The sequence below is a fragment of the Sylvia atricapilla genome, chromosome 1, assembly GCF_009819655.1.
Source record: "Sylvia atricapilla isolate bSylAtr1 chromosome 1, bSylAtr1.pri, whole genome shotgun sequence".
In the NCBI taxonomy this organism is placed as follows: Eukaryota; Metazoa; Chordata; class Aves; order Passeriformes; family Sylviidae; genus Sylvia; species Sylvia atricapilla.
This window is the reverse complement of record NC_089140.1, coordinates 61,487,534-61,513,625: the sequence shown is the minus strand read 5'-3', so window position 1 is coordinate 61,513,625 and position 26,092 is coordinate 61,487,534. Positions and strand designations below refer to the sequence as shown.

Sequence of the window (26,092 nt, the reverse complement as noted above, 5' to 3'; positions counted from 1 at the left end):
TGTTAATTTTTACTCTGTGCTCACCTGTGAGTATGTGCAAGCATTTACAAGGAAAATGATCTTTGAATTTCGGAACAGCTGTATATTTTGCAAGATGAAGCGTTCCCCCCCACTACTTCTCTGACTATGACTGTGGCAAGTGTTTCAGGAAAGAACACGAAAGGAGGCTTGCACAGGAAAACCCTTTGTGCTTCAAGAGAGCACTTTCTTGGTCAGGGGTTACAGTGGGTTTGATAGCTACCAGTGGCTGGTGATTTTTGTGATCCCTGTTTGAACCTAGCTGTAGTTCAGACCTTGGGTAGCGACTAGTTCTAGCCATGATTTAGCCATTTTGTATGAAAGGAAAAAACTATTTTCTTTGTTTCTTGCCTTGCTTTTTGGTTTGCTTTTTTTTTTTTTTTTTTTTTTTTTTTTCAGTTTGAACTTGCTGTCTATAGTGTTCTTGGATGATCCTAGATATTGTGGTAGGGAAAAATGATTTTCTGATAGATGTTTCTCTGCACAGTTTATGACAAATTATCTTCTGTCCTCAGATGTCTTCTCCAAGCTCAAGAGTGTCAGACAATTCATTTCTCCTGAAGTGGAAGCCATTAATGTAAAGATAAAGGTGTCCTTTTATCAAGGAACCACATGAGTGTAAAAACAAGTCTGTCTGTAATTGTTTTTACTTGTGAAACTTCTGTGGACTGCCAGCTTTCAAAGGTATTTGGAACACATGGTAGACTGACTTTGCAGAGACCCTTTCAGACCCATCTTGTTTCATGAGGTCTTAACCTGAGGAGCAGAATGGGGTGTGTGGGGCAGAGGGGATGAGTAGGCGTGGCTGCTGTGGGAATAGCTCCTTAGGAGACACAGCTTGCAAAAAGGAAACTGGAGTAGCACCATTCCTCTTTGGAGCCCAGTGCTGTGCAGGCCAGTAGACCTGGTGTGGTCGTGGGTGGGAAATTCAGCCCATCCCTTCTGCTCAGAGCACCAAGAATGAGATTGGTGCATGTGAAATGAAGATAGGGGCTTTTCTTGGTAGCTTCAAGTGTGGTATCTCTCAGGCTTCACTTCCGAAGGTGTCTGCTTGGCTGATGGCCATGGCTCTGGTGGGCAGGGCTGGTCCTGGCGCTGGTGTGCAGGGATGGGAAGGTGCCTCAGCCTTTCGTCCTGGTTTCTGTCAGAGCTGCCTGCTAAGGATGAGTTGGAGACTCTTGTTTTTAGTTCCAGTGGGTTTCTTGCACCAGTGGTGGTAACGAAGATCCAACCTGGCCCAGTGTGGAGCTTCAGCAGATGGAAAGCTCTTAGAGTAACTAAATCTCCAGGTTTTATAGTCTCTGCAAATAATCTTATTTACAGCTGGCAGCGCTGAGTGTGTATATATGGAGGTAGCTCTCATCCTTACAAATTACTAAGCTGGACGTCAGGCTTTTGTTTTGGCTGACAGAGTTAATCACTTCCTGCATTATTTTTCGAGACCAAGATTGTGTCTGTAGTTCTGGGGAGAAGAAACCCCCATGGTGTTCCCTGGGGGCAGTGATGTGCAGGAGGGAGGCTGCCCGTGCCTCTGGGATGGGGCTGCTGCAGTGGTAGAGGTGCTGCTGGTGAGGTATTTGGATTCTGTTTCAATTTCAGTTCTGTTTGAAAACAGGCTTGGCAAAATTGCCCAATTTATCACATCTTTAGAAAGGAACTATTTAACTTCTGTTTTCCTCGAGTAAGTTGGTCCAAAACCACACTTGAGAGTGCTATGCCTGGCATGGGTGTCTTTTGAAGTACTGTGATGTCTGCTTGGATGCCGCTGCTGGTTGCTGGATCTAGTGGCATTCATGGAGTTCTTAATGCCTTGTGAGCTCAACATGAGCTGTGGTAAATATTTGCATCTACAAGCCTCGTAAAGGGAGAAGGCAGGAGCTTGACTAGGTGTTGTTTAAGCCAGAGCTTAATGAAAATGGCCCCTGTTGTGTGGTAAGGGAGTACTACTTGGTGTGTTTTAGCATCCCTTTTATACATACATGAATGCAGAGCAAATGTGCTGGTAGCAGTTTGCAAACTGAGCTTGCCTAAGGTTAATGGCATGTGTCATGAGTCTCCTGTCCCACTTATGAATGTGGACAGTTGTTGACCTGACCTGTGACAGTGTGGAAACCAACCTGCTAACTCTGTCACTGCTGCGATGTGCATGCCCTGCAGCTCTCAGGTGTTTTGTGCCTAAGCTCTTTGGCCTGGGACTAAGCTAGGAAGGTGAAGTGGAGCATTAAAGATCACCTTCTCAGAAACAGCTGGCATCTCTTCTGTGAGTGTGCTAAGTTATGTGGGCAAGTACGGCTTTCTTTTATCCCTGCCTCTAAAAGTAAAACCAGTATCCTGTTTCATTGCTTTCTTTGAGTGGGAGACTTAATTTGATCACCTCTAGCTACTTTCAAGGTTTTTCCAGCTTATAGGTGGCTGCATTTAGGCTCAGAGGTATCCACTGGCTAAGGCTGGTGGCATATTCAAGTGCCTCACTTCAAGGGTCTAGAACCTGATTTTTGCAGAAAATACGATTTCCTGTGAGGCACACTTGAAGTATTGCAGATGCTGAGTCCTTGGTATCTGGAGCTTTGTATGGACAAATCACTGTTAAAAGCAGAGGCTGCTATTATTTGGGCTTTCATTTCTTTATTTTTACAATGAAATTTTACAGTCCTGTCACATAGACCTTGTGAGCCACTAGTTTTCCAAAAATCTATGAAAACTTTTAGAAAACATATAAAGAGCTATTTTTGGTAAAAGTAAGGTGTTTTGGGAATCTGGACAACAAGATATGTTTGCTTAGCCTTGGCTGCTTCAGCTCCAGCATTCCTGGCCCGAGTTGTGGTATGTCTGTTAGTTATGTATGCATAGATTCTAAAGGTAATTTTCATTAGTGAATGTCTTGAAAGACATTCTCATCTTAACCATGCTATTCTGGTTTGGGGTTTTTTGCTTGTTCTACAGTTGTTGGTTCAAAGGTTGTTGCATATTGCATAACTTAGTGCTAGAAAAGGGGGATGGGGGAAGGAACTAATTGGCAAACTTCCTTCCTTGTTAATTAAGGTGACATTAAAAGTCTCTGGTTTAGGACTCAATGGTGCACACCATGCACTGCAAGAGTCTAATTCTTATATATCATGTCAGGCTCATTGGTCCACTCTACTAGTTATCTGTGAATATAACTTCGTCGTAATTTTAGTTCTACCCCTTAGTTATAAAATCGTACTAAAATTAGAGTGCAGTAGCAGATACATTTTTTTTTCAAGCCACTGAATATGCACTGTAGGATTTTATATTTTTTACACATTTTAAAGTACAGATGTAATTTTAGAGTGAAATACTTCTCCATGGGGTGAGTGTACTATGCTGTCTAAAAGCTTAGCTTTCAAATTTGCCTTTCAAATGTTTTTCAGAAACAAACTGACATGTAGACTTGTTTGCATCGCTCCTTCCTAGACCTTCGATTTAAGAGGTATCATCTGGCAAAATTCAGGTCTGGAAGTGAAAACCTTATCTCTTGGCCCAGCAATTATATTGGTGCTGTCCATTGAGGTTGACAATAGGCTTCTGACTTTCTGGATGCTACCCAAGTGTGAGCTTATAAGCGTGTAATAAGGACAAAATGAGGCACAGAAAAGGTTTCGTCTTGTACCATAGGTGGAATGGTGGTTTATGTGTCCTACCAGGGCTTGGGCTGGGTAGTAGGAAAATGTTTTTCATCCCGAGGGTGGTTGGGTGCTGGAACAGGCTCCCCAAGGAAGTGGTCACAGCATCAAGCCTGGCAGAGTTCAAGAAGCCTTTGGACAATGCTATCAGGCACATGGTGTGATTATCAGGGCTGTCCTCTGCAGGGCCAGGAGTTGGACTCAGTGATCCCCTATGGGTCTGTTCCAACTCAGGTTATTCTGTGATTATTAACGAGTCATGGTTCTATACTAAAAGAACGCGGATTTAGACTAGATATAAGATGTTTTTTATGGCAGGGCTAATGAAACATTGGAACAGGTTGCTCAGACAGGGAATAGGTACTCATTCCTGGCAACATTCAAGTCTGGGTTGGATGGAGCTCTGGGCAACCTGATCTAGTTAGATGTCAGTGCTCATTGCAGGGGGGGTTGGACTAGATGACCTTTAAAGATCTCTTTCAACCCAAGCTATTCCGTGATTCTGTAGGAAAATACATGCTCTAAGGAGCAGATCTGAAGGGTTTGCTGCATTCTCTGGGTGCTTCTGTAATGGAAACTGGGCTTTCCTTCACCTTCTGCTTGGGTGTTTTTAACATCTGCTGTTTTTAAAGTCATTTTCCTTCCAGGGACACAAGAAATGGAATTATATGGAATTATAATGTCTTGAGCGATGCTAGTAACCTAATAGTGCCTTCAGTACTTGTTCTCTTGTGCTGCTAATTCTGGAAATAAATGGCAATTACCATATATATATGCTGGTGCTATTTTGCCTTGCCAGCGTTGTGTTTTTAGACAGCGTTGGTCCCACACATTGACAGTCAGTTTTTTGTCCCCATACAGTAAGCTAGTTCACACTTTGTCTAATGTCTTCGCATAGCGGGAATTGATGTTGGTTACAGCTCTCACAGAAGCCTTTTGTGTGGTGATATCTGAAAGCTGTCTTGTTGGAGCTTTTATCAAGGCTGCTGCAATGAGGCCATTATCCCCGCTCATGGAAAACATAGATATAGGCAGAAATTTTTATAGCAATGCTTGGTAAGTGTCATGCTGGGACAGAGCGACAATGCTGGAGCGGTACAGAAATAATACCCGAGGTGGCAGCCGTGCCGTGGCGGGGAGTTATCTGTCCTTGCAGACTTGGGGACAGGGTGGGAAGGGAACCCCACACGGGGCAGACAGAGGGTGGTGTCAGGGCTATCGCAGGCACGAATAATCCTGGCCGCCGGCTCAACGGAATAAAGTTTTACTTTTCATGGTAAGAGTTTTATTGAGTGGCTCTAAGTAACCCAGATCCGAATTGCTGTATAATGCTTCTGCACCTCGTACTTTTTTGGGTGGGTTGTTTTTTGGTTTTTTTTTTGCTTTCAGCTGCGCGGTATCTGTGACCAAAAAGTGTCTCTGGGGAGTTATGTAAAACTGCAAGTTGGCTGAGAGGAAGCTGAAACTTCACAACCCGGTTGTAGAACCCTTAAACACAAAATTTTTGAAGCAAGTAAAAAAGACAACTTACTACTTGAGGTGGGTGCAGGGAGGGCTTTAAAAATTATAATAGCATTTTCCCTGGCTTCTTTGTCTCAACAGTGGGCATTTCACTGGGTTTATTCTTTCTTTCCCTCAGGAATTAGGGGTAAGAAAAAGCTCTTTTTTTTTTTTTTTTTTTCTTTTTTTAAATACAGTGTCCTGAAAGCATAAGCAAGTTGCTCATTTTCTTTCTCTGGTTCTTAATCGTAAGAGCTGCCTTGATGATTTTTCCCACCTCAAATTAGCAGTTTATTTATAACATGCTAATGTTCTGCATGCCCGTCGGTATTACTGTTCTGTCGTGCTGAGCTGAGAATTATTCTCTCAAAAACTGACACTGCAAAGATGACATAAAAGAACATGAGAAATTGCCTATGATAGAGAAACATTCAGGTGGCTTTTGGTATGACTTTGATTCACGCTTTCTATAAAATCATTTACATTTCCTTCCTGATTTCTATTGCTGGTCGCATTCGTGTTGCTTGGTTTTCTTTTTTGCTTACCAAAAATACAGAAAAATGCCGACTATTGGCTTTTGGCATCCTCGCTACCCTTTCGTTCCTGCTGGCAAACTTCTCTGTGATCATCTTCCACGCAGTGTCACCAGCTGCCTTCTTGGATTGCAGGCAGGGGAATGAGGAACTTCAGGGGGTGTTTCCCCCTTTCTGGAGGGTGCCTGTGGGATGCCTCTTCCAGATCTAGGGGTTAGCAGCATCCTTCCCAGTGGTCCTCGGCTTCAGCTGCTCCGCAGAAAGACAGGAGCATTCAAAGCCCACACCGTGCAGTGTGGGGTGTCTTGTGCATGGAGAAGCAGAGGGCAAAATAAAAACACATCCCTTGAGTTTCTGTACTTGGAGCCATGTGCTTTGTAGGTGTTTACAAGAGAGATGGCAAAGAAAGATGCAAGATCATTTGGCAGCCTCCAGCGTTGTTATGACCTGTTCAGATGCTCTTCATGTTGCTGCTGGTCTTGGTGCACTGAAGTCCTTCCCTATTCTCGTCTTGGTAGCATCATGTTTGCTGAATATGTGGGAAGCAAATGCAACTGTAGTGAACAGGTTGTGTGCAGTTGGCTAGATATTAAACTTAGGTACAGCCTTCTGTGGGCAGAATTAAGTTAGTAGTTACAAAAGATTTTTTTCTGCCATATCTGTATTTCAGGGGGACAGAAACCCCTTTTGCTGTGAAAGGGAATGTGTAGGGAATTCCAGAGACTGGCATATTTAATTTAGAGGAGAAAAAAAAAGAAGAGAAAAGGAGGCAAATCCCTCTTATTTAGAGCCATATGTTCAAGATACTATCCTTAGTGTGATTTATTTGCTTCAGAATTAGGAAAGAGGGTTGCTGGGAAAAGTAAGATGCATTCACTTCTTTCACCTAAAATAATTTTATAAGGGTGATTACTATCTTCCTCCTTTCTCCCTCTTTCCTAGTCCTGGAGAATAATCAATTTAGCGATAAGTCAGACCACGCAAAAATGTGATTGTTCTCGTCTGCAATGCAGAGACTAAGATGGACTCTTTTCTCTTAAGACCAAAATCAAGTCTTTCTATCTTGAAGTGAATCAAGAGTTATCATCATGTTTTCAGTAAGAAAGTATATCCGTTCTAAGTACTTCATTTGAAGTGGAGAAATGTGGCTTTCCCAGCACTTCAAAAAGCTCGGTTGCCTCAGCATGTGAAGAGCAGGCCCCAAACTCTGCTCAAACAGCAGCAGAGAAGGGGGGAATTGCCTTCAGACCTCGCTGGGAGAAAATTTGAGGCATCTGTGAGGTGCTGTAGTATATCTAGCTAAAAATATCAGATACTTAAGCTTGTCTTATTGACTTGGATGGCAATACCTTGTTGAAATGGAAAACGCCAACAGATCTGGAACTCTGTGTAACAATGCAGTGGTGTAAGAGGGATAGCATAAAGATCCCAGCAAAGATACTTCCCCACCGGAGCCACCCTCGCTTTCCCACTGAAAGTGCAAGTGTGGCATGCCTAGAAGATTAGGAATAGCCTGCTTGCCTGTAATGGTCCTGGAAGGTTTGCTTTCCTCCTGAAAAATTGTCAGATTCTTTGTCCACGTTCAGCCCAGTCTCTTTGCTTAGTGTTGATCAAATATGAAAATGTATTGTTCCCTCTGCTCAGAGTAATGCTGAACGCCTTCTACAAGTAGTACTTCACTTCTCCCTGAGAGATGATGCTTTTTGTCCTCATTGTTGCTCTGCCTTGTATTTGAGTGCCTCTCCACGACTGCGTGGGCATGAGCCCCAGCATGCAGCAGGTGCAGTGATCTTCCCAGCCAGAACCCTGAATTTAAAGTGTTGTCCTAATGGAAAGGTACGTTTTTAACTGGCTGCATGCATCTCCTGTAGTGTGATGAAATTGCATCAGTGTTTTCGCTAAATGTTTTTATCCAGAATATCAATTTCAAAAAGTGTTTTTTTTAAGTTCACTATTAAGATCTTAAATCTTAGACGGCAGGCCAGTAAGGTGATTCAGGTAAAGAACCTTTTAGAGTCACAATATGGAATTTTTTCACCCTAGCAGGGGAAGGTGGCGGTTTGAGCACGTGCCAGTTTGCCTTTCCAGAGCTGTGATACAGCTGAACCACAGTGGAAATCTGGAACCGTAACAGCACTGCTTATAGGAAGTTTGACTCCCTGCATTTAACCACAAATGTGGTCTCAATGTTAAGCGAAGCAATAGCAGAGGGGAAGAAAGGTGGTAGTATTTGATTAGCTTTTTTTCTCCTTGTTTTCTGCTGTAAGGAAAGAGCGATAGTATTATTAACTGATTGTTCCAGTTTCTTCCTTGTTACGCTTTGAGGATGCTCTTTTAGTGTAGATATGATAAGACTTGCTTTCAGTATTTTCAATTCAATAGCCACATGCCGTTAAGCAGTTGTGCTGTTTGGTAAACAATTTGGTGTTTCTGAGGACAGTAACATGGAGAGGATTAAATACCATGTCAAGATCCTTCAGGCGGTCACTAGCTTCAAGCAGGGGTTGAAATGCGAAGCAATTCAGTCGTGATAGGTTTCTGCAGGAGGTTATTGAGGGATAGAGGTCCTCCCGTTGGTCCTCACCATCGTGCCCTAGACCACCGTGTTGTATTCATTCAGTATAGCAGCATGAGGATGGCTGGCTGTCTTGGATGCTAAAATATCCTGCTGTTTCCTAGCTGCACGTTCTTGGATGGGAAATGTAATCATCTTATTGGCAGAGTAGCCTTAATTGCCTCTTGGGATAGAAAGGAAAGGATGATTTGGGAACCGGGTCTGTGCTACTAGAAGTGGTTCCTGTGACAGAGGGGGTTTCCTGGAACCATCCTGGGACACCCTTTGGGGATGTGATCTCACAGTCAGCTTGCAGCAATCCAAGTTGGTGCCGCCACAAATAGGGTCATGCTGCCCTCCCTCCCCTCCCTGCTTTGGCTCCTGGTACCTCTCTGTGCTTGTCAGGCCAGGGACTGCTCCAGCTGAAAGCTAACACTAGTTGAGCGATTAGTTTTCAGCACAGGGATCTCCCTGGCCCAGCTGGCCTGTGGTGAGGGTGGAGGTGGCCAGCAGAGCTGTCCCTGGCCATGCCCTCTCCCCATGCACGGGACACTTGCTTGGGAGTGGCAGCAGACCAAGAGCCTCGCTGTGTGTGTGCCCTCAGCACCTCCTAGAATCCAGTGGTGTTGTGCGGAACGAAGCCCCAACAGATGGCTGTGCAGAGAAATAGGCAGCCTTTGTGCTCACTGCTTGGGTTACTGAGGGTGTGCAGCTGCCGCAGCCTGGGCAGCAGCGCCAGGGACCGCGGGGAACCCGCACGCTCTCCCCATCCCCAGCTTTGAGGGGCTTGGGGGCAGTATAGCAGGTTTGTGAGCACACGTGGAAGTAACTACGGCTGAAAACATCCTCAGCCCACGGAGGAAAGCTGTGTTTGCTTAAACTGAGAGTCCACTCAGTGCTGTTTGCACCGTGCCTTGTGCTCTTGTCTTCCAGCGCCTGACTGAGGCTCCCAGGCTATGTGTAATTTAATTACTGTCTGATGACTGGCACTGAAGCAGGTGAAGGTATAAATGTAATTTATGCCTAGAAGTTATGTATGTAGTGAGCTTGCAATGCTGGAGATCTTCTCCAGCATTGCTGTCAGGGTATACCTCCAGAGGAAAGAGTGTCTGTGCTGCTCTGGCAGGTACAGCTGTAAACAGGGCTTTGGTGTGACTGATTGTTAATCAGTGAAAGTAAAGGAGTCGTGGTCGTGCATGAAAGATCACAGAATCCTTGGAGATAGCAACTGGGATGGCTTTTACAATCAACAGCTGCAGCAGCCGTGGCCAAGGGTCTTGTGTTGTGTAGCCCAAAGGTGGGAAGGCTCACAGGGTTTCTGCTCAGTTGGGTGGTAATGAACGCCAGTCACATGCACTGGCTGAGGAAGGTTGAGTTTCACGACTGCACTCACAGCAAAGTCTCCTTTCTGCCCCTCACGTGGCGAGGTGGAGCCAGCCTGCGTGGCAGTGAGAGCACCCAGAGCCCTGCTTATTTCCATGCTACAGCAGAATTCTGCCTTTGTGACCAGAATATACTGCTGAATTTCAGGTTTGGCTTAAAAGAAGGTGTATCATTGTTATTGTAAGTAAACCTCCACTACAAGCTCAACTAGTGCAGAACTCACTCTGGAGACAGCCTGTAACTCACAAGGCTGTGAAATAAGAGTTTCACTTTAATGTGTTGTCTGATTTCAAACATGAAATGAATAAAACATAACTATTTTGTTATTGATTACTTGCAAGAAAGGTCTGATGTATTTATCTCGCAATCCTTAAACATGCTGCCCACTGCCAGTAGGCTCAGTTCTCCTCTCAGCAGCTGCCAAAATTTCCATCTTTCTCCCGATACTTTCTTTAGCACCATTGTGCATTGAAACGCTTGCAGGATAGCAATATGCGAAAGCTGTGTAGCATTCCTGTTTATCTTGGAAGTCAATGTTTTACACAAGGAGCACTGTAACTCTGCCATATTTACTTTCTTGTGTTTAATTCAATAAAATGTATTTACCTGAAGTGGACACGAAATTTCCAGTTTGCGGTGGAAAGCGTGGGACCAGGCTGCAGAACTCGTTCCAAGCCAGGGCAGAGTGTGTGAGGGCTCCTTGCCAGTGCAAAGCACGGGAGGAAAGTCAGCAGTAAGACAACTCTTGCTGCTATCATCAGCAAGATGAAAGGGTAGGAGTTATGGATGTCAAGGCAAGACAACAGGTTTTTGTGTTTCCTTGGATTTTAGACTTCCAAGACGAACTGATGGCTGGCAAAGAAGATTTTGTCCAAGACTGTCTTTGCTCTAGCTTGGATAAGAACTTGCAGTTTCAGGTAGTGAGATGTAGTCAAGTTTTCTGGGGTAATCTTAGCTTTACAGTTTGATAATAGTTTAGAATTAGGGTTGGGAAAACAGTTAGTGTAGAAAATGAGTGTTTCTATGGGAATCTATCACGCTTAAGGATTTTTAGCAATCTAGCAAGCCTGTGGGCTGGTGGGTGCTTCCCACGGCTGCCTCAAGTTACCTTACCTTTTCTCCTGCTTCTAAGGCTGTCCTCCTTCCTATACATATATTGTTGAGAGAGAGCATAGTCCACAGGCTATTTTTATTCCTATTCCTTTCCATAATTATATGTAGCTTTTATAAATCTGTCTGGATGGAAAGCTCTCGTGTACTTTTGAAGGGCTTATTTGATCTAAATTTAAGGTTGTCTCATGTCCAGTTGTGAAACTTGCTATTTTAGTTCACCCTACCTACAGCTTTTACTAAAACAAGAGGAAAAGGATGAAGAGGAGAGACTGAAAAGTGTGTGTGAGAGGAGGGAAAGATGACTCATAAGTGGGGCTGCATTTGAAAATGAAAAGGATCAAGGTGAGAAGGATCATAAGAGAAAAAGTTACGGCTTCTGTGAAGAGGGCACAATTAAACCATATGGTCATTTATCTTCTCAACAGGTTAAAAGTACATTTGGGGAGGAATCCATGGGCCTGAAATGAGTAGATAGATTCCTTCTGTCTTCAAAGTTATTTAAAGAAAGGAATTTTTAGTGAAGCCTTTAATAGGTGATATTTTAGTGCTAGATTCCACTGGAAGACTTCCCCAGGCTTCTGGAAAATCCCATTTAGCTGTCCATTGCCTTCAGGATAGTTTCTAAGAGCGGCATGGTTATAAATGACAGGTAGCAGAAAGGGAACGAGGGGGAAGGCCACAGTGGACAAAAAGCCAGCCAGACTTTCTCTGAACTTTAGGCTACAATGAATAAAAAATTAAAGCTCATGTACAGACACACGAATTTCTGTCTTCAATCCAGGTGTTGTCTTTTCTACCCCTCTGCTAATGTTCTGCTCTTCCAGCCTTTGTGCCAGCACCCGAAAACTTCCAGAATGCTTGGGGTGGCCAATAGTCTTGAAATTAACCTTTCTTTAGGGTTTAAGTAGTGTGCAATTATGATGGTGGAGTTTTTCTGTATAGAGCACTGCAAAGAGTGCCTGTGGTGTCTCCAAAAGTGTTTACTAGCGATATCCCACAGCCAGCTTTTGCTGTTCCTAACTTCACCCTTCTCCTGCTGAAGCTAGAAGTCAACAAAGGTACAGCTGTCCGATGTGTGAATGAGGCTGATAGAAAATGTTTCATTTTGTAAAGCATTTTGATTAACAAAAGTAACTGTCAGTATGAAGTTGGTTTAAAAAAATCAGCTAAGTGGCAGGAAGAGAGTCCTTTTGATTGATTCCAGTGAGTATTTGCACTAATCCCAATACTATGGAATGCTTTCATCATTACTGCAGCAGTAAACAAAAAACCTGTTACTGATAGTAATTGCCAGCAGAATAGTAAATGATAATTTGCTCTCACAACTTGCTCTGCAGGCACATTCAGACACACTGTGTCTTTAATATGGCGAGAGGCAAAGTTGTATGCCAGAGCACAGGGAGTGCAAGCCATGCCTTATGAAAGGGGGCCTGTATCCTGGAAAGCAGCACTTCTGGGAAGTCTGTAGTGGACAAGCAACTGCACACCAGATTCCAGCACAACGCTGAGAGGCAGTGGCACTGAGGCTTGCATCCTGGCATGTGCAAAAAACCCGAGCAAGACTGGGAGTACTTCTGCCTCAGTCAGCAGTTTCGGTGTGACTGATACCTAAAGTAACATATGTGGTTCAGTGCTAGTATTTGCAAGGGAAAGATCTTGAAATTAGAAGATGCTGTTAAACAGGGCAGCATGAATTATGCCCTTCAGTGCAACTTAAGCAATATTTTGCTTATGAAATTAATTTTGAGCAGTGACTTGTCTGATAGGAGATACAGGATTGGGAGCCGGGTTATTCTCAGTGGTGGCCAGTGACAGGATAAAAGGCAACGGGCAATAATTGAAATGAAGAAAGTCCATTGAAAAGGAAGATGATACAGCAAATGTACGCTGGAACCTTAGGTTGTGGAGTTGCATTCACTGGCCACATTAAAAACCCAACTGAATAAAGCCCTGAGCATCCTGTTCTAGTTGCCTTCTCTTTGAGCCAACATCTGGCGGACTAGATGATCTCCAGAGGTGCTTTCTCACCTCAGCCGCTCCCTGAGATGATTCCGGTGTTAAAGGATTTCTTAAGTTGTTGAACTTGAGCACATAGAGAGTTTAATATTAAAAGCTTAAACAATGCAAAGTCAAAGTGGAAATTAGATTTTTTTTTAAGTGAGAAGAAAATAATGAGTTTATGCCTTCAAGTTTAGACACAATGACTGTTTTGCTGTAATTTCTCTGTAGAGTTATGTTCTGTAATTTCAACTCTGAACAGCTCTGAGGTTAGCAAATCCTTTTACTTGCTTTTTGGTAGGAGCAACTGTGTTTATGGCACTTCTTGACAGGTGCTTATTCATCTCATTTTCATAACAAAGATTCTAAAATTGCATTCTTATCCTTGGCTACAATAGCACAGCAACTAGGGTCTGTGATATGTAGGAGGTCATATTAGAAAGTCAGATTCTTTTCTTTCATCAAAGTGTAGATTAGAGAGAAAAATGCAAATTCACTTCATTTTAAAATTTGAGACTTCAGGGCACTACTAATTTTTCTGGAGAAGTCATCTCAAGGTGTTTAGTTTAGGAAATACATTGTAAAGAAGACAGAGTAGAAGGGATAGATTGTGTCTGGTGTGGGTCAGTTTTCACATAGGTTCAAGTCCTTGACTGTATGACTGAAGATTTTCTGCCTCCCCAAAGCCAAAAGGGATAACTTTTTGAAAATATCCTATATAATCTGAAAGAGCAGCAACTTTAGTGCCTTTTTCCCTGGAAATTCATTAACTGTGACTCCCTGGAAAACCATCTGGTTTGGTTGTTGTCGTGTAAATTAGGTTGTCACAAAGGTTGTTTTAGATTGTCCTGTGCATGACAGGATTTTCCTAAATGTGAAAAAGAAAATTATTTAGTCTACCAACAGCCATTTGTTTCACTTAAGGCCTGCTGCCATCTTGTCTTTTTTTTTTTTTTTTTTTTTATTCCCTCTCTGTCCATGAGAATAAGTAAAACTTCCTATTTCAAATCCGTTTGTCGTCGTTTTGCCAGGTTGTTCTGCTCCGTGGTGTGGCTGATGGATTGATAAAATGCTGCCAAGGTAGAATGTGCATCACAGTGAAAGCTCAGTGGATTAGTTGTTCTTTGTGACATTACACAGCATTTAAAACATCAGGAACTTGGCTGTCTCTGTGCCGTTTCAGCCGTGTAAGCTGTTGCCAAACTGACCTGTGCGATAACAGTAAATGCAGCAGCTGCCTACCTTGATGTGGGGAGTCAGGAAGTCATCAGTTTCTGGAGTTCAGCAGCCCAGGCTAGGTGAACACTGTGTTCAGTTTGCCATCAATTGAATGTGCTGTGAAAAGACGCCTTCTGATGGCAGTACCAGCTCCAGCTCTAGGGTGGAGGCTGTCACCCATGGCCGGGGTCTTTAGGTTCCTGCTATCTGTTATTTTTCCCTTGCTCTCTTCTTGTAATCTTTCATCTATTTCTGCAACTTTCTGCTAATCAGGAGCCTCCTTTCCGACTGCTTCTAGCAATAGCTGCTTTTGGATATGGAAACTTTTTCAGTTTCTTGGGCACTTACTTATTTTTGTCACTCTGAAGTTTGGTATGTGGTAGAGGTTATTGTGTTAACTTCATCAAGGTTATGTAAGGAATTTTTTTTTTAATGCAATGCTGGTAATTTAATTTTCAAAACTATGCTGAATTAACTTGTGAATGATAAATTGATCTCTTGGGCAAAGTCATCATTACAGTTCCTTGTAGGTGCAGAAATAACTTATCAGGGATAATCTGTTTGAACAATGTTGAGACTTCTCTAAAGTGAACTAATACTCTCAAATTTGCATAATGTACAGAACTATCCTGCATTGCAGTAAATGCTTAGGACCCCATATTATTTCTCATTGTCGGATTCTGTAAATGCAAATCATTGCATCTCGCCTGAATGTTTTTTGTCAACTTTCACAATGACCTTTGAAAGCTAGATAATATTTTTATCACCCTAAATGGATTCAAAGTCCGTTTATTACTTTTGAGGAATCCTGCTATATGCTTTTATACTTGGGGGAACTGGGTTAAGAAAATACTTCCAAATAAAAGATTTTGCTACTTCAGATCTGAATTCTCATAACTAATCAATTAATGAATTAATTACTTAAATTAAAAAGTAGATAGACGTAAGATCCATGGTACCTCAGGCAGTGAATTAAAAATACGGAGTCAAGATTGGTGTTGACCTTTTTTAAGGAAGTATTCACCTGCCTTGGGGATGTGAAGACCCCATGCTAATGCTCATGTGCACCTGGATGTTTAAAACTTTCTACCTTCTAGTTTGTAGCTGTCTGCTGTAGTTTCTGAAGTGTTTACATATGTATTCTTTTTGTCATCAAGTTTTGTAAGAATGTACCAGCTTGTTTGTTCCCTGTGAATCACCCCTCAGTGAGTGAAGTGATTCAGTCCTTGGCACTGCTCTGGTATAACCTGGTTTGGATATTTTGTATGAAGCACAGGAAGGTTTGGGGTGCCAGGGTGGGACATGGCAAAACGCAGACACATGTAGACGTGAAATCTTGCACTCTAGAGGCTTCATTTGTGAAATTCCACAGACATCATCCTTTCTTCTGTGTATCCTGTGTTCAAGGAAAACAAAGCTCAGGATGCTGTGGCTTAGGCAGGCAGTTTAGTGAGTGAACTTTGTAAAGCAAGCCCAATCTTGCACCATTACAGAGCACCTACACTGAGATAGCACTGGTGTGGCTTTGGAAATGCTCCTCTTTTTCCTCACTTTTCACTTTGTATGTAGCCAGTCTTATAAGTTACATCTTCCTAGAGAGGTTTATCGCTTTATTCTGTATGTTTTGTGAGTGAGGAACAACACTTTTCCTGATTACTGTGTCAATATATGTGCTTGGAATGCTGCTGCTAATTTTTAACCTGTTTATCTAATGCTCCATGGCATTTACTGGAATTTCCTACGAGGAAGTTCATCTTATTATATTCTCCAGCTCTCAGTATCCTTCCTCCCCCAATCTCAGGGCTTCTTTGTTTAATAGACAATTTGGCAGACCACTGACAGCGTTTGAAAGTTTTTCTTTTCTAAGTAGCTGTGCTGATTTCCACACATAGAGTGGAAGCCACTCAGTGAAACACATTCAATTGGAATCTTATTTTGAAGTTACTAGCTTTAAAAATAAAAAATAATCCTTTAATACAGAAGTCAGAAATATCTCTGGGATGTGTTTTGAGACTGATTTGCTTATCAATGTTTTTTCTTTGGGATCAATTGTAAAATGATAGGAAAATACTTCTTCCTCTTGGTCCAGTTCAACTTTACCTTTGCTAGTTAGGAGACTGAAAGTCTCCTGGAGGACTGAAACACTGCAAGCAGCTCTGAGGCCACACGGAGATGTCGCCCTGTCATACACCATGTGAATTGAACTATCATTTCCTTATTTGGCTTACTTTGGTGTCAATGGGTGACATAAGAAATGGACCCGTGCTGGTGGAACTGTTACACAGAAAGGCAATACAAAGAAATGACACCAAGAACTCTCTTACATGGCTGATCTGCTGTCACATCCTGTCCCCTCTCTGTTTTGTGTCCCGTCATGTTCCCCACCCCCAACCCAGCTGCTTGCCATGAGTTTGCAAGTTCAGCATCAGGCCTGTTCTGTGACAGTCTTCTTTTCTTCAAAGGATGTGCGCGGTGAGAAATCACTGTTGCCAACCACAACTGAAAATCCCCGAGCTCTGCTCTGGAGGCAGCAGCCTTGCTGAGGTGGTGTCTTTGGGAATGGGGGTAGGCAGATGGGCTGGTAGCTTTGACACCAGTTTGTAGGATGAGGCTGGCATTGGAGCCTGCCAGTGACAGGTGGCCTTACCACCTTACCACCCAGGCCATGCTTCCCAGGGAATGGCAGGGAAACGATTCTGCTGCATCCAGACACCCCCAGAAATCTGTGGTCAGGATTCCACACCCCAGATGCTGGTGTCAGTCTGGCCACACTTTTGCGTGCAAGTGTTGGCTGTTTGTCATGACATTTTCTGGAAGTTTTGTCTCCACAGCTTCCACCTTAACCAAGCAGGTGTAGCTCAGCCCCTGGCAGCTGGTGGGATGAGGGGGTTGCATGGAGGTGTTTCGGGACTGCCCAGACACACACACACTCTCCTCACCTTGGGCAGTGTAGCAGTTGAGATGAAAACTGGGTGCAGTTTCCTGAAAACAACTTTTCATATTTCAACACGAAGTGGTAACTGGAGCTTTCAGCCTTGGTACAGTGCAAAGCCATTGCTTCCAGTAAGAAGTAATTGTTTCGTACTTGGTGGAAAAATTGCAATAAGAAAGATCTCAGATGATTCATTTCCTATGCAGCCTAGGTGTAATTCTCTTGGTTTGAGGCCAGAAACGTGGCTTACGCTTTGGTTTATGTCTTGCACAACCGTTGTAATGTCCTTCCTCTTTTAGTGCAAAGAAAATACTGCAGCAGAGTAGGAAAACAAGATAAGCTGCACGTTTTGCCCTGGCCACTGTACTGAGTGCGGTTTTGGTGGGGTGTGGGGCTGAGCCCATGGCATTCTAGTAGATCTATGAGCTTAAAATGGAGTGATGTCAAACAGGGTTGTCCACTTATCTTGGTTTCAAAATTACATTAGTGTTGGTGACAATGAGATAATCTGATCAGAGGGCGAGTCAGGTCACATAAGATATCAGGATGAAAATCAAAGGCAATTAGTATATTAGGATTATAATCCTGCTTCAGTAAAAATGACCTGCTGTGCAGGTGTAGGGAGAAACCAGCATTTTTCATTGCTACATTTCAGTACTTTCTTGATTTGGTTCAGGCTTGTTGTGTAACACAGTTGTGTTTCCTCTAAAAGCAGTTGAAAATGTTCTTCTGTTCAGGCAGGCTCGAGATGAGAGGGTGAAGTGCCTCATTGGGGTGCCATCAATGCACAGCACCGCTAACATGGGAGTGAGCTACTCGTGCTCAGATCGCTGAGCGTGCCTGAAAGCTGATGTATTCCTTTCTGTGGGTGTCAGAAATGGCTTTGTGGGATGTTCTGCAGCAATGTCTGAGAGGCACTCATGGCACTTGCGTTGCTTCTTCCTGCACATTCATCCTGAGAAGGGAAAGCTGCCGCTCAGTTCCTCTGGCTTGGGTCCCACTTTTATACAAGAATTTGCCACTGAAAGTTGGCCACCCACATTTTAACTTGTTGGAGCTAAATGAAAGTTGTGTGGTTTCGTCTTTTAAGTGTTCACAGTTCATGGCTTCCTTGACTCTTGGATGCTTCTGAGGGAATCATGGAAAATCGATAGAAGTAGGATGGTTTAATTAGGACTTGAAAGAAACTTCCCCAGAGCAGCATCTCAGCCTCCAGCCCTCAGTGTCAAATACCTAATGGGGAGGGGCTGCATGTGATCAGAATGCCATTTAATTTGGTAATTGTGACATGCCTCTTACTGAATTACAAACCAAATTAAGACATATAGAAGGGATTTTCTTTTAATACTCATCTACATTAAAAACAAACAATTTGACTGTAGCTGAGTTAATAATTTCAATATAAGAACTAGAGAAGAATTTCCCTCGGTCAAAACTATAATAAGCGGAAAAATAAGGTGATAACTTAGGAAACAGAAGTTGCTATAATAGAAAGTACTTTTCGGTCCTTTTTAAAATACAGCTGCTGTTTTATGAGAAGACAGTTTGGGGCTTTTGTGTTGGATTAGAATGATCAGGATGATTTCTGTAAACTGTGTTTTCATTTGCTTTAAAAAGATTCTTAACATTTTACTTTAAATACAAGGTGCTTGTCACTCAAGTAATAATCCTGACGAATAAGTAGCTGTTATTTCAGACTCCTTTTCTGCCTTGTGTTGATTTTACAATGTATTCAATTTTAAAGGCACTATTTTTGTATACTTTTTTGTGTTTTTTACCTCAGTCTTATGAATGGCTGTGACTAAAACTAAATTTTGAGGTCATGTTTTCATTAAAAGTGGCATTCCTGGTCTTATTCCTCTGTATGGAACTGCCTTCTTTTCATAGAGAAGTAATACTTTGGGAAGACCTGAGTGAACTTACAGAACTTTCGTTTTAAGGACACACTTTGTTGTCTTTTACGTACCAATAGTTTAATTCCCAGCTATTTCTTTATTTTCTTATTTTTCTCTTAAACTTTTTCTTAAATGTTTTATACTGTCAAGAGTTAATCTCTGAAGAGTTAAAAGAGTTAATTACTGAAAGGGGTAGTATGGTGCGGATTATTGGTGTCTGTGTGTAGACCACTGGGGTAAGTATTTCTTCATGGGAGATGGAAATCCATCTCCCTTCCAGGAGTTTGAACTGCAAATTTTATTTCTGTTGAGAAATGAGGTAGTGGGTATGAAATGAGTTGTCAGTAGGAGTTAGAAGCCAAGAAGTCTGGAACTCCTCTTGCATCTTTTTGCTGACCTTGGATGTCTCTTTTCTTGTGAGCTGACCAGCAGAGCTGAGCCCCTTCCTTACTTAGAGCTCCTCTGCTTTCCTCTCTGCACCTCTCCCTATTTTCCAGTCTTCCCGAATGCTTGCCATGCCCTCAGCTGGGTGCAGCCCTCTGGCAGACACTCATGGCTCTCCACATACCAGGGTTTGTTCATTGGAGTGTGTTCTAAATGCTCAGCCTGTGTCCCTTCGTTCAGTGGAGACATTTTCTTAGTGCATGGATATTTCCCTGCATTCACCCCAAGGTGTCTTTTTTCTTCTGCGTCCTCTCTTATATTCCTTCCTCATCAAGATCCAGTTTAATTTACCCTTTCATGTAATATATTTGCTTTCTTCTGTGCAGCTCCTGACCTCTGGAACAGCTTTCTAGAGTTCATGCCTCCAGAACCTCAGCTTTTAAATTGTATTTTTAAGCGACTGCTTAATTTAGAAAATGTGGGAGAAAGCCTGTGCAAAATATATGGGGATTGGTAAAGAACCCTATGCTATGGCTTCCTTGCTGCAGTCAAAATTTATCTGTGCTCGCTGGAAAGGCTTGCATCCCCTCCCCAGGAATATCAGCACTGTGGTGACATTACAGAGAAGCTGCCATTTTATCTGCCCCTAGCAATTGTAGTATCTTCTAGAGACTACACCAGGCTTAGTCATCGTCCCTTGCTTAACTTACCCATCTTACTCCTAGCTCTGAGACACCCAGAGCTCAGCCCTCAGACACATTTCTCTGGCTTGCTGCTTAATTCACTGTCAGCTATCACTTAATACAAACAATTTATTCCTTGCCATGCTTGGTTGTTCCCGTCTTCCTGTTTTTCCAGCCTGGTCGACCATAAACTGGTGTTTCTTTTCAGCTCCTCATCCCATTGTTTTTTGGAATAAGTTTTTATCTTCTGTCCCCATCTCACTAGGCTTTGTCCCAGGTTACTTTTGTTCTCATGCTGAGGTCAACTTCTGTCCTTTTGTATTTAAATCAGAATGCTGCTCCTCAAATACACCTTGAATGCCTCCTAGGGAAGCAGGGGATGTTGATAGGTGTCAGGACTCCAAGGAGATGGAATATATGACTTTAAATTTCAGGTTTTGGGGTAGTAGAATATGCCCAACTCAGATCATTCTTCTGGCAAGTTTTATGTGCTTGCAGAAGCCTAATGGGCGCAGCGATGTTTCAGACAATATTTCAGGAGTTTTTAAACTATTCTCCACTAGAGACAAGTGTTCTTATAAAAGACATTCTTGTGGGTTTGCCTCTGATGTTGGTTGTGGTAGCTATCTGGGTTTCTTTCTTTTTTTTTTTTTTTTTTTTTTTTTTTCTTAGGTCTGTCTCTTGCAAACAGTGCTACTAACTTGCATCCAGTAGTAAAGCTGAGAGACGCATCTCGCAGGACAAATTGTAGTGTGCGTAATTTGGGAAAATTTTTCTCTGTGATTTTATCACTGGAAAGAATTAGAGAGTGTTTTGCTGCTCCTTCCCTCAAACTTAAATATATAATTCTCAGAGAAGCTAAGGCTTTGGCTGGGTATCATGCAAAAACTGATGTCTGCCCCACCTGGGCACTGTGCTCTGCTGTCTTGACAAAACCCTGTGCTAGCTCTAACCTGATGCTTAGCTCTTACTTGTCTGTTACAAGGTAACGCTGAATTTTTTTCTTTATTTCTGGCTGTTGCCAGTTTCTTTCTCCAAGAACTGAAGTTGATTGCTGTGTGATCCTGGAGCTGCTCCAAGGTCGATCTGATGCCCCAAGTGACACACTGAGAGCTTCTCAGCAGCTCTTGGTGCGGGCTCATCGCCCACAAGGGATAACCCGGCAAAAAAATCATTTCTGTTTCGGAGTAGGACTAAGTTACTGCTGGTAGGGACCTCTTGAATCACCTGTCTGTGGGGGCTGATGAGGACATAAAAATCAGGTGCTGCTTGCACCAGGAGAGCAGGGATGGAAGGAGGATGCAGAAGAGATGGTGTCAGCAACCTGATAGACCCAGGTAGCCATGAAGCCAAACCAGCCCATTAAAGGGAGTGGACTGTAATTTCCCATTTGCACCTTTTCCACCCCTTTTGTCAATTAATTAATACTACACTTGCTCCTTCTCTTCTGTAAGCATAACCTGCCTCCAGCCTCCTCTTGGAAGTTAATCCATGAGACTGAGTCTTGTAAAGTGAATTGCATTAGGTCCTGTGTACTTGAAAATATGTAGCTTATCCTAGGAGTTTTTAAACTATTCTCCTCTAGAGACAAGTATTCTTACAAAAGACATTCTTGTGGGTTTGCCTCTGATGTTGGTTGTGGTAGCTATCTGGTTATCTGGGTTTCTTTTTTTTTTTTTTTTTAAAGAGATTGAAGCTAAAAGGTCAAACCTACATAGGACTCAGGATGTCACCAGTTTTTAGTGGTCTGCACTGAACAGTGCTCTGTAGTTGGGTCTATATCAGGGATTACTCATAGTATTGGAAGAGAAACTTAAGTTGAAACAGTTGATGCCACAATTTTTACATCTTGACCAAGGGGCTATGTAGGTAGGTGTCTAGTTTAGCTTAATGGGATGCTTTCCTGTTACTTTTGTGTCTCTTGCTGGAATGTATCAGTTTGTGGCTTACCTGTCTCATAGTTCCATGTATTTTGTGCTCCTTTCACCGTCCCCCTAAAGAATCTGCCTTCCCATTTCTTGCACTCAGATTTCATGTCGCTGAGAAATTTTTTGTCTCTTTTCTTCCTATCTGTCCCTGTCATTTGGGATGCTTTGTACTGGTGTCCTTTGGCTTGTTGCTTCTTAGCAGGTCTCTCATACCGTGTCAGATGGTTGTGCATGCTATGATGGATCAGGTAATGCAATAAGGACAAATAATTCTAATTTGTATAAATAGTGCTATAGCAAAAATAAGTGACACAATCAAGATTTTTTTTTAAAGGCTCACTGATTTGGTGATCACAGATCCTGAGATTTCTGAAGAGAAGCCAGATATTGGAAGGCACTATGAATAATTTTGGAGATGGGAGAGAAACTGTGAGTCACTGAGGATCTCTAGTGCAAACAAAACAGCACTAGGAAATCTTTAGTCTGTAATTCATGAAAGAAGAGATTGAGAGAATACAGCACTTCGGTCCTACATCTTGTCAGTTATGAAGTTTGTAAAACAGGAAGGGGAAGCGAGCACTTGCTGAGTGACGTGTAACATCTGGCCTGAAATGAAACATTCCCCAGGGTTTCCTAAAATTGCCTCTCAGTTATCAGGATCTTTTCAACTCCACTAAAATATTTTGCTCTGTATATCTCTCGGGTTTCCTGTATGCTCCATACCGTAAAAACCAGCAATCTTGGGGAGCTCTCTCTGTCATGTGGTATTTTTTTAACTAGCCCTACACTGTCTATAGGTGCACTGTGCTGCTGAGCCTGACAAGAGTGTGTTGTTTGTGCCAGCCCCAGCACATGCAGGCAGGCTTTTGCTGCTCTGTGCAGCCAAAGGATGCTGTCTGTGTTCTCTCTGATTATTTGAAGTTCACGGGAAAAACTTATGTAAGTCTTTAACCACAAAAGCAAAGGCAAAATACTGTTGTTTGTGTCTTGCAAACAAGTTGAGACAAAAAGTTTTGATGTATAATCCAAACCTGCGTTTCTCCTCTGATGGAGAGAGCTGCAAATCTCTGGATTTTACGTCCTAAGCATTGCCCCTCCTTCTCACACCTGGTTTTGAGATTCTCTTTTATCTTTAATTGTATCCCTTTGACCTACTCTTCCCACGCCCTGAATTGTTCCCTTTTCACCCCTCCTTCCTTTGCTCTTACAGTTCTCAGGGTGGAAAAACACTTAAATAAAAAAGTGTGAAATGTATTTCTCCCTGTGGAATGGCTGTAATCTTAATTTAATCCAATTACATTGGCTAAACATATTAGCTGGATGCCTTTGTTAACACTTGACCTTTTAGAAATCTGTGTCCTTGGATTACAGGGCTGAAGGGAGCAGAGGTGTTTCGTGCTATTAGAAGCTGCCACCAGGGGTGTGCTGGCAGTGTGGTGCCTGTGTTGGTTAGAAGGATGCAGTTCAGTTTTGCCCTGTTGCCAGTGAATTTTATGCCCCTTCACACAAAATGTGGAGGAGAGTGGCTTGAGTGCTCTGCATGTGCTGTTGCACCATGGACTTGTATGAGTTTCATGTGCTTTAACTTGCCTTTTTAATAAGTTTGAGGTTTACAAGCAGAGTCCAACAGAAAGATGTTTGTTAGCTGCCCATAAATAAATGCATATAAATTAATTTATTTAGAGTCTTCTGTTGGTCACAGACCCAAAGTAAAATGCATAAGACAAATCCACAATCCAGAAATACCTGTCTAGAAGTCCATAGCAGAATGTATTGTTTTGTCTTGGTTCACTGAGGAGCAGGACATTACCCAGCCCTGTGGGGTGAATCTTAAAAAACAAGCAAATAATGTACTCTGAATTGCTCTATCTAACTGAATAAACAACATTCTTTAGAAACAGTTATTTGTCTAAACTTGATTAGACATAAAACTTCTTTTTCCTGTGTCTTCCAGGTAATGTGCTTTCTATTGTTAGGATAACAAGTATCCCCAGATTTAATTTCAGTAACCTGAGTGGCAAGGAAGGGTATAGAATTGTTTCCAAAGATAGTATATTGTGTTTCTGTCTAGGAACAGAATTCATATTGGTGGTGGCTTTCATTGCACTTTGTCTGCGTGTTGCAAAGTTGAAGGGTTTCATTCACTGTTTTCATTATTCAAGACGTACACAGCTGAATGTATGAGCTGAATGTAACATTTAGCTGATTTTCAGGTACGGTCTAGTACTACTTTTGCTCCACTTTACTTTTATTTAGGCTGCCCATGTGCTAGCCAATGTGAAATAAATGTAGTGGTTGTGCTTTCAATGAGGACAAGTTTTTGAGAGGCAGAGGAGGAGAAGACTTGTCCAATGCTGCTCTTGGTGTCATGTCATGTATTTCACTGATGGGAAGTTCATAATAGTGGAAATTTTTGGTCGCCTTCAAAGCCATCCTCTCAGATAGTGAAGGGAAGAATATAACTTGCAGTAGCACTACTTTTGCACAAACTTAGATGGATATAAAGAGTTTTTCAAAGGAAAAGTTAGCTTTGTGGGTTCATACTTGTGGGTGCCTGAGAGGCTGTCTTTTTCTTGAATGAAATGTTCTCAACTCAAATAAGGGCCAAAATCTTTCATACCTATTCAAGAAGGTCCAGACCAGACTGAAATATACCATGCAATTGTAACTCGGTTTTTCAAATCTAGAAAAAAGTTGCTGAATTCTCAAATAAAAACCTCATCCGTGTAGCCTTTGAGTGATGTATTTAAGTCTGCCTTAGGATTCCAGTAAATATTTGGATTCCACTGTGATGCATGTGGGCCGTGAACCTGTACTGATACCTTGCTGTGAAAAGTTCACCACTCTCTGCCTTTTCTATCATCCCAATACTGTGCTTGATAAAGTGAAATATACTTAGCAATCCATCAATTAAAAAAAACCCCGAATTTTTTTTGTAACAGGCAAAACGAAGGCTGGAGCTCGGGGAAAGCGGCCACCAGTATCTTGCTGAAGGACTAAAGACTCCAAAGGGGAAAGGAAGAGCTGCAACAAGAAGTCCAGATAGTCCAAAAAGTAAGGGAACTTGTAACATGCTGTCTTCAGTCTGCATTACCTACCTACACCCATCTAGACGTGTATACAACAAACTCACCCCCTAAGCCAGGCAATGCACAGCAGGCTTGCTGCATGCAGGGGTTGCTGCAGAGCTGCTAAGAGGTTGCAGAGGCTCCTGGCTGCCAGGTGTGTCCCTCTCCCTGCTGGGCAGCCTTCATTCTCTCTGCCGGGGTCTCCCCTTCAGCCGAGGGCATGGTGCTGGGATGCTTACAGAGGTGGATGCTGAGGAGTGAAGGTGGGTGATGGGATCGAATGCACAGTTGTTAGGCAAGGCTCATCAGGCCAGCCTCCTCCTTTGCTGCTGGAATACAGCAGGTGGCTGCCAGGCTTCTTTCCCTGGGCAGGGATTTGCAAAGACTGCTGGCTGTGCCTCAGCAGCGCAGCACGATAAATGCTCTTTGTGGCATCCGAGCTGCCTTCAGCCCCTGCAGTGTGACTCTGGATACTGCCACTGCCTAGCTGCTCTAAGTACTAATTTTTGCACATCTGCATTGCCTTGGGCAGTGGACTTCTTGCAACAGAAGCTGGGGGCTGTAGCCTTGCTGTCTTGTTTGGGAGGTTTCAGCAGGAGAATTAGGCTGGCAGAGGGAGCCAGATGGGGCAGCAGTGGTAGCGATGTCAGAGCAAGAGATGCCAAGGGATCCTTCCTCACCAGTCTACTGCTTTCTGTTGAGGCAGATAGGAAAACTGAAATTAGTTGAAGATACAAACTTAAAGTATAGGAGTTAAACGACCACATTTGATTTAATTGAACTAAACTTCATTAAGCTAAATGAAGCCTATTTTGAAGTCAAGTGGATTCTGTAGAAATTCAGTACTGTTGGATGCATAGGATGCTGCTGCAACATTTGGTGCATGATGTGGAGCACAAGCCATTTTAGGTGGGGGTCCAGTCGCTTCTTACTGTTATCACTCTGATCCTCTTACTCTTTTCTAAACCCCAAACAAAACCCAGGCAAACCAACCACCCTTGCTCTAAATCCACAAGGTCGTGTTAGTGATGTGAATGAGATTTGGGTGAGAAGTTGGAAAGAAATTCTTCCCTTACAGGGTGGTGAGGCACTGGAACAGGTTGCCCAGAGGAGCTGTGGATGCCTCATCCCTGGAAGTGTTTCAAGGCCAGGTTGGATGGGGCTCTGAGCAATCTGGTCTAGTGGGAGGTGTCCCTATCCATGGCAGGGAGGGTGGAACTAGATGATCTCTAAGTTCCACT

At 42.8% G+C, this 26,092-nt stretch overlaps 1 protein-coding gene across 3 annotated transcripts in view; it reads left to right on the top strand.

Moving 5' to 3' along the window:
* The window catches only part of E2F3 (E2F transcription factor 3), a 41,588-nt gene that overhangs the window by 5,389 nt on the left and 10,107 nt on the right, over nucleotides 1-26,092 (top strand). For all 3 annotated transcript variants that reach the window (XM_066323908.1, XM_066323899.1, XM_066323918.1), the window contains exon 2: nucleotides 24,726-24,837. In XM_066323908.1, the coding sequence (XP_066180005.1) occupies nucleotides 24,726-24,837 (112 nt within the window). The remainder of the gene's footprint in view (nucleotides 1-24,725; nucleotides 24,838-26,092) is intronic.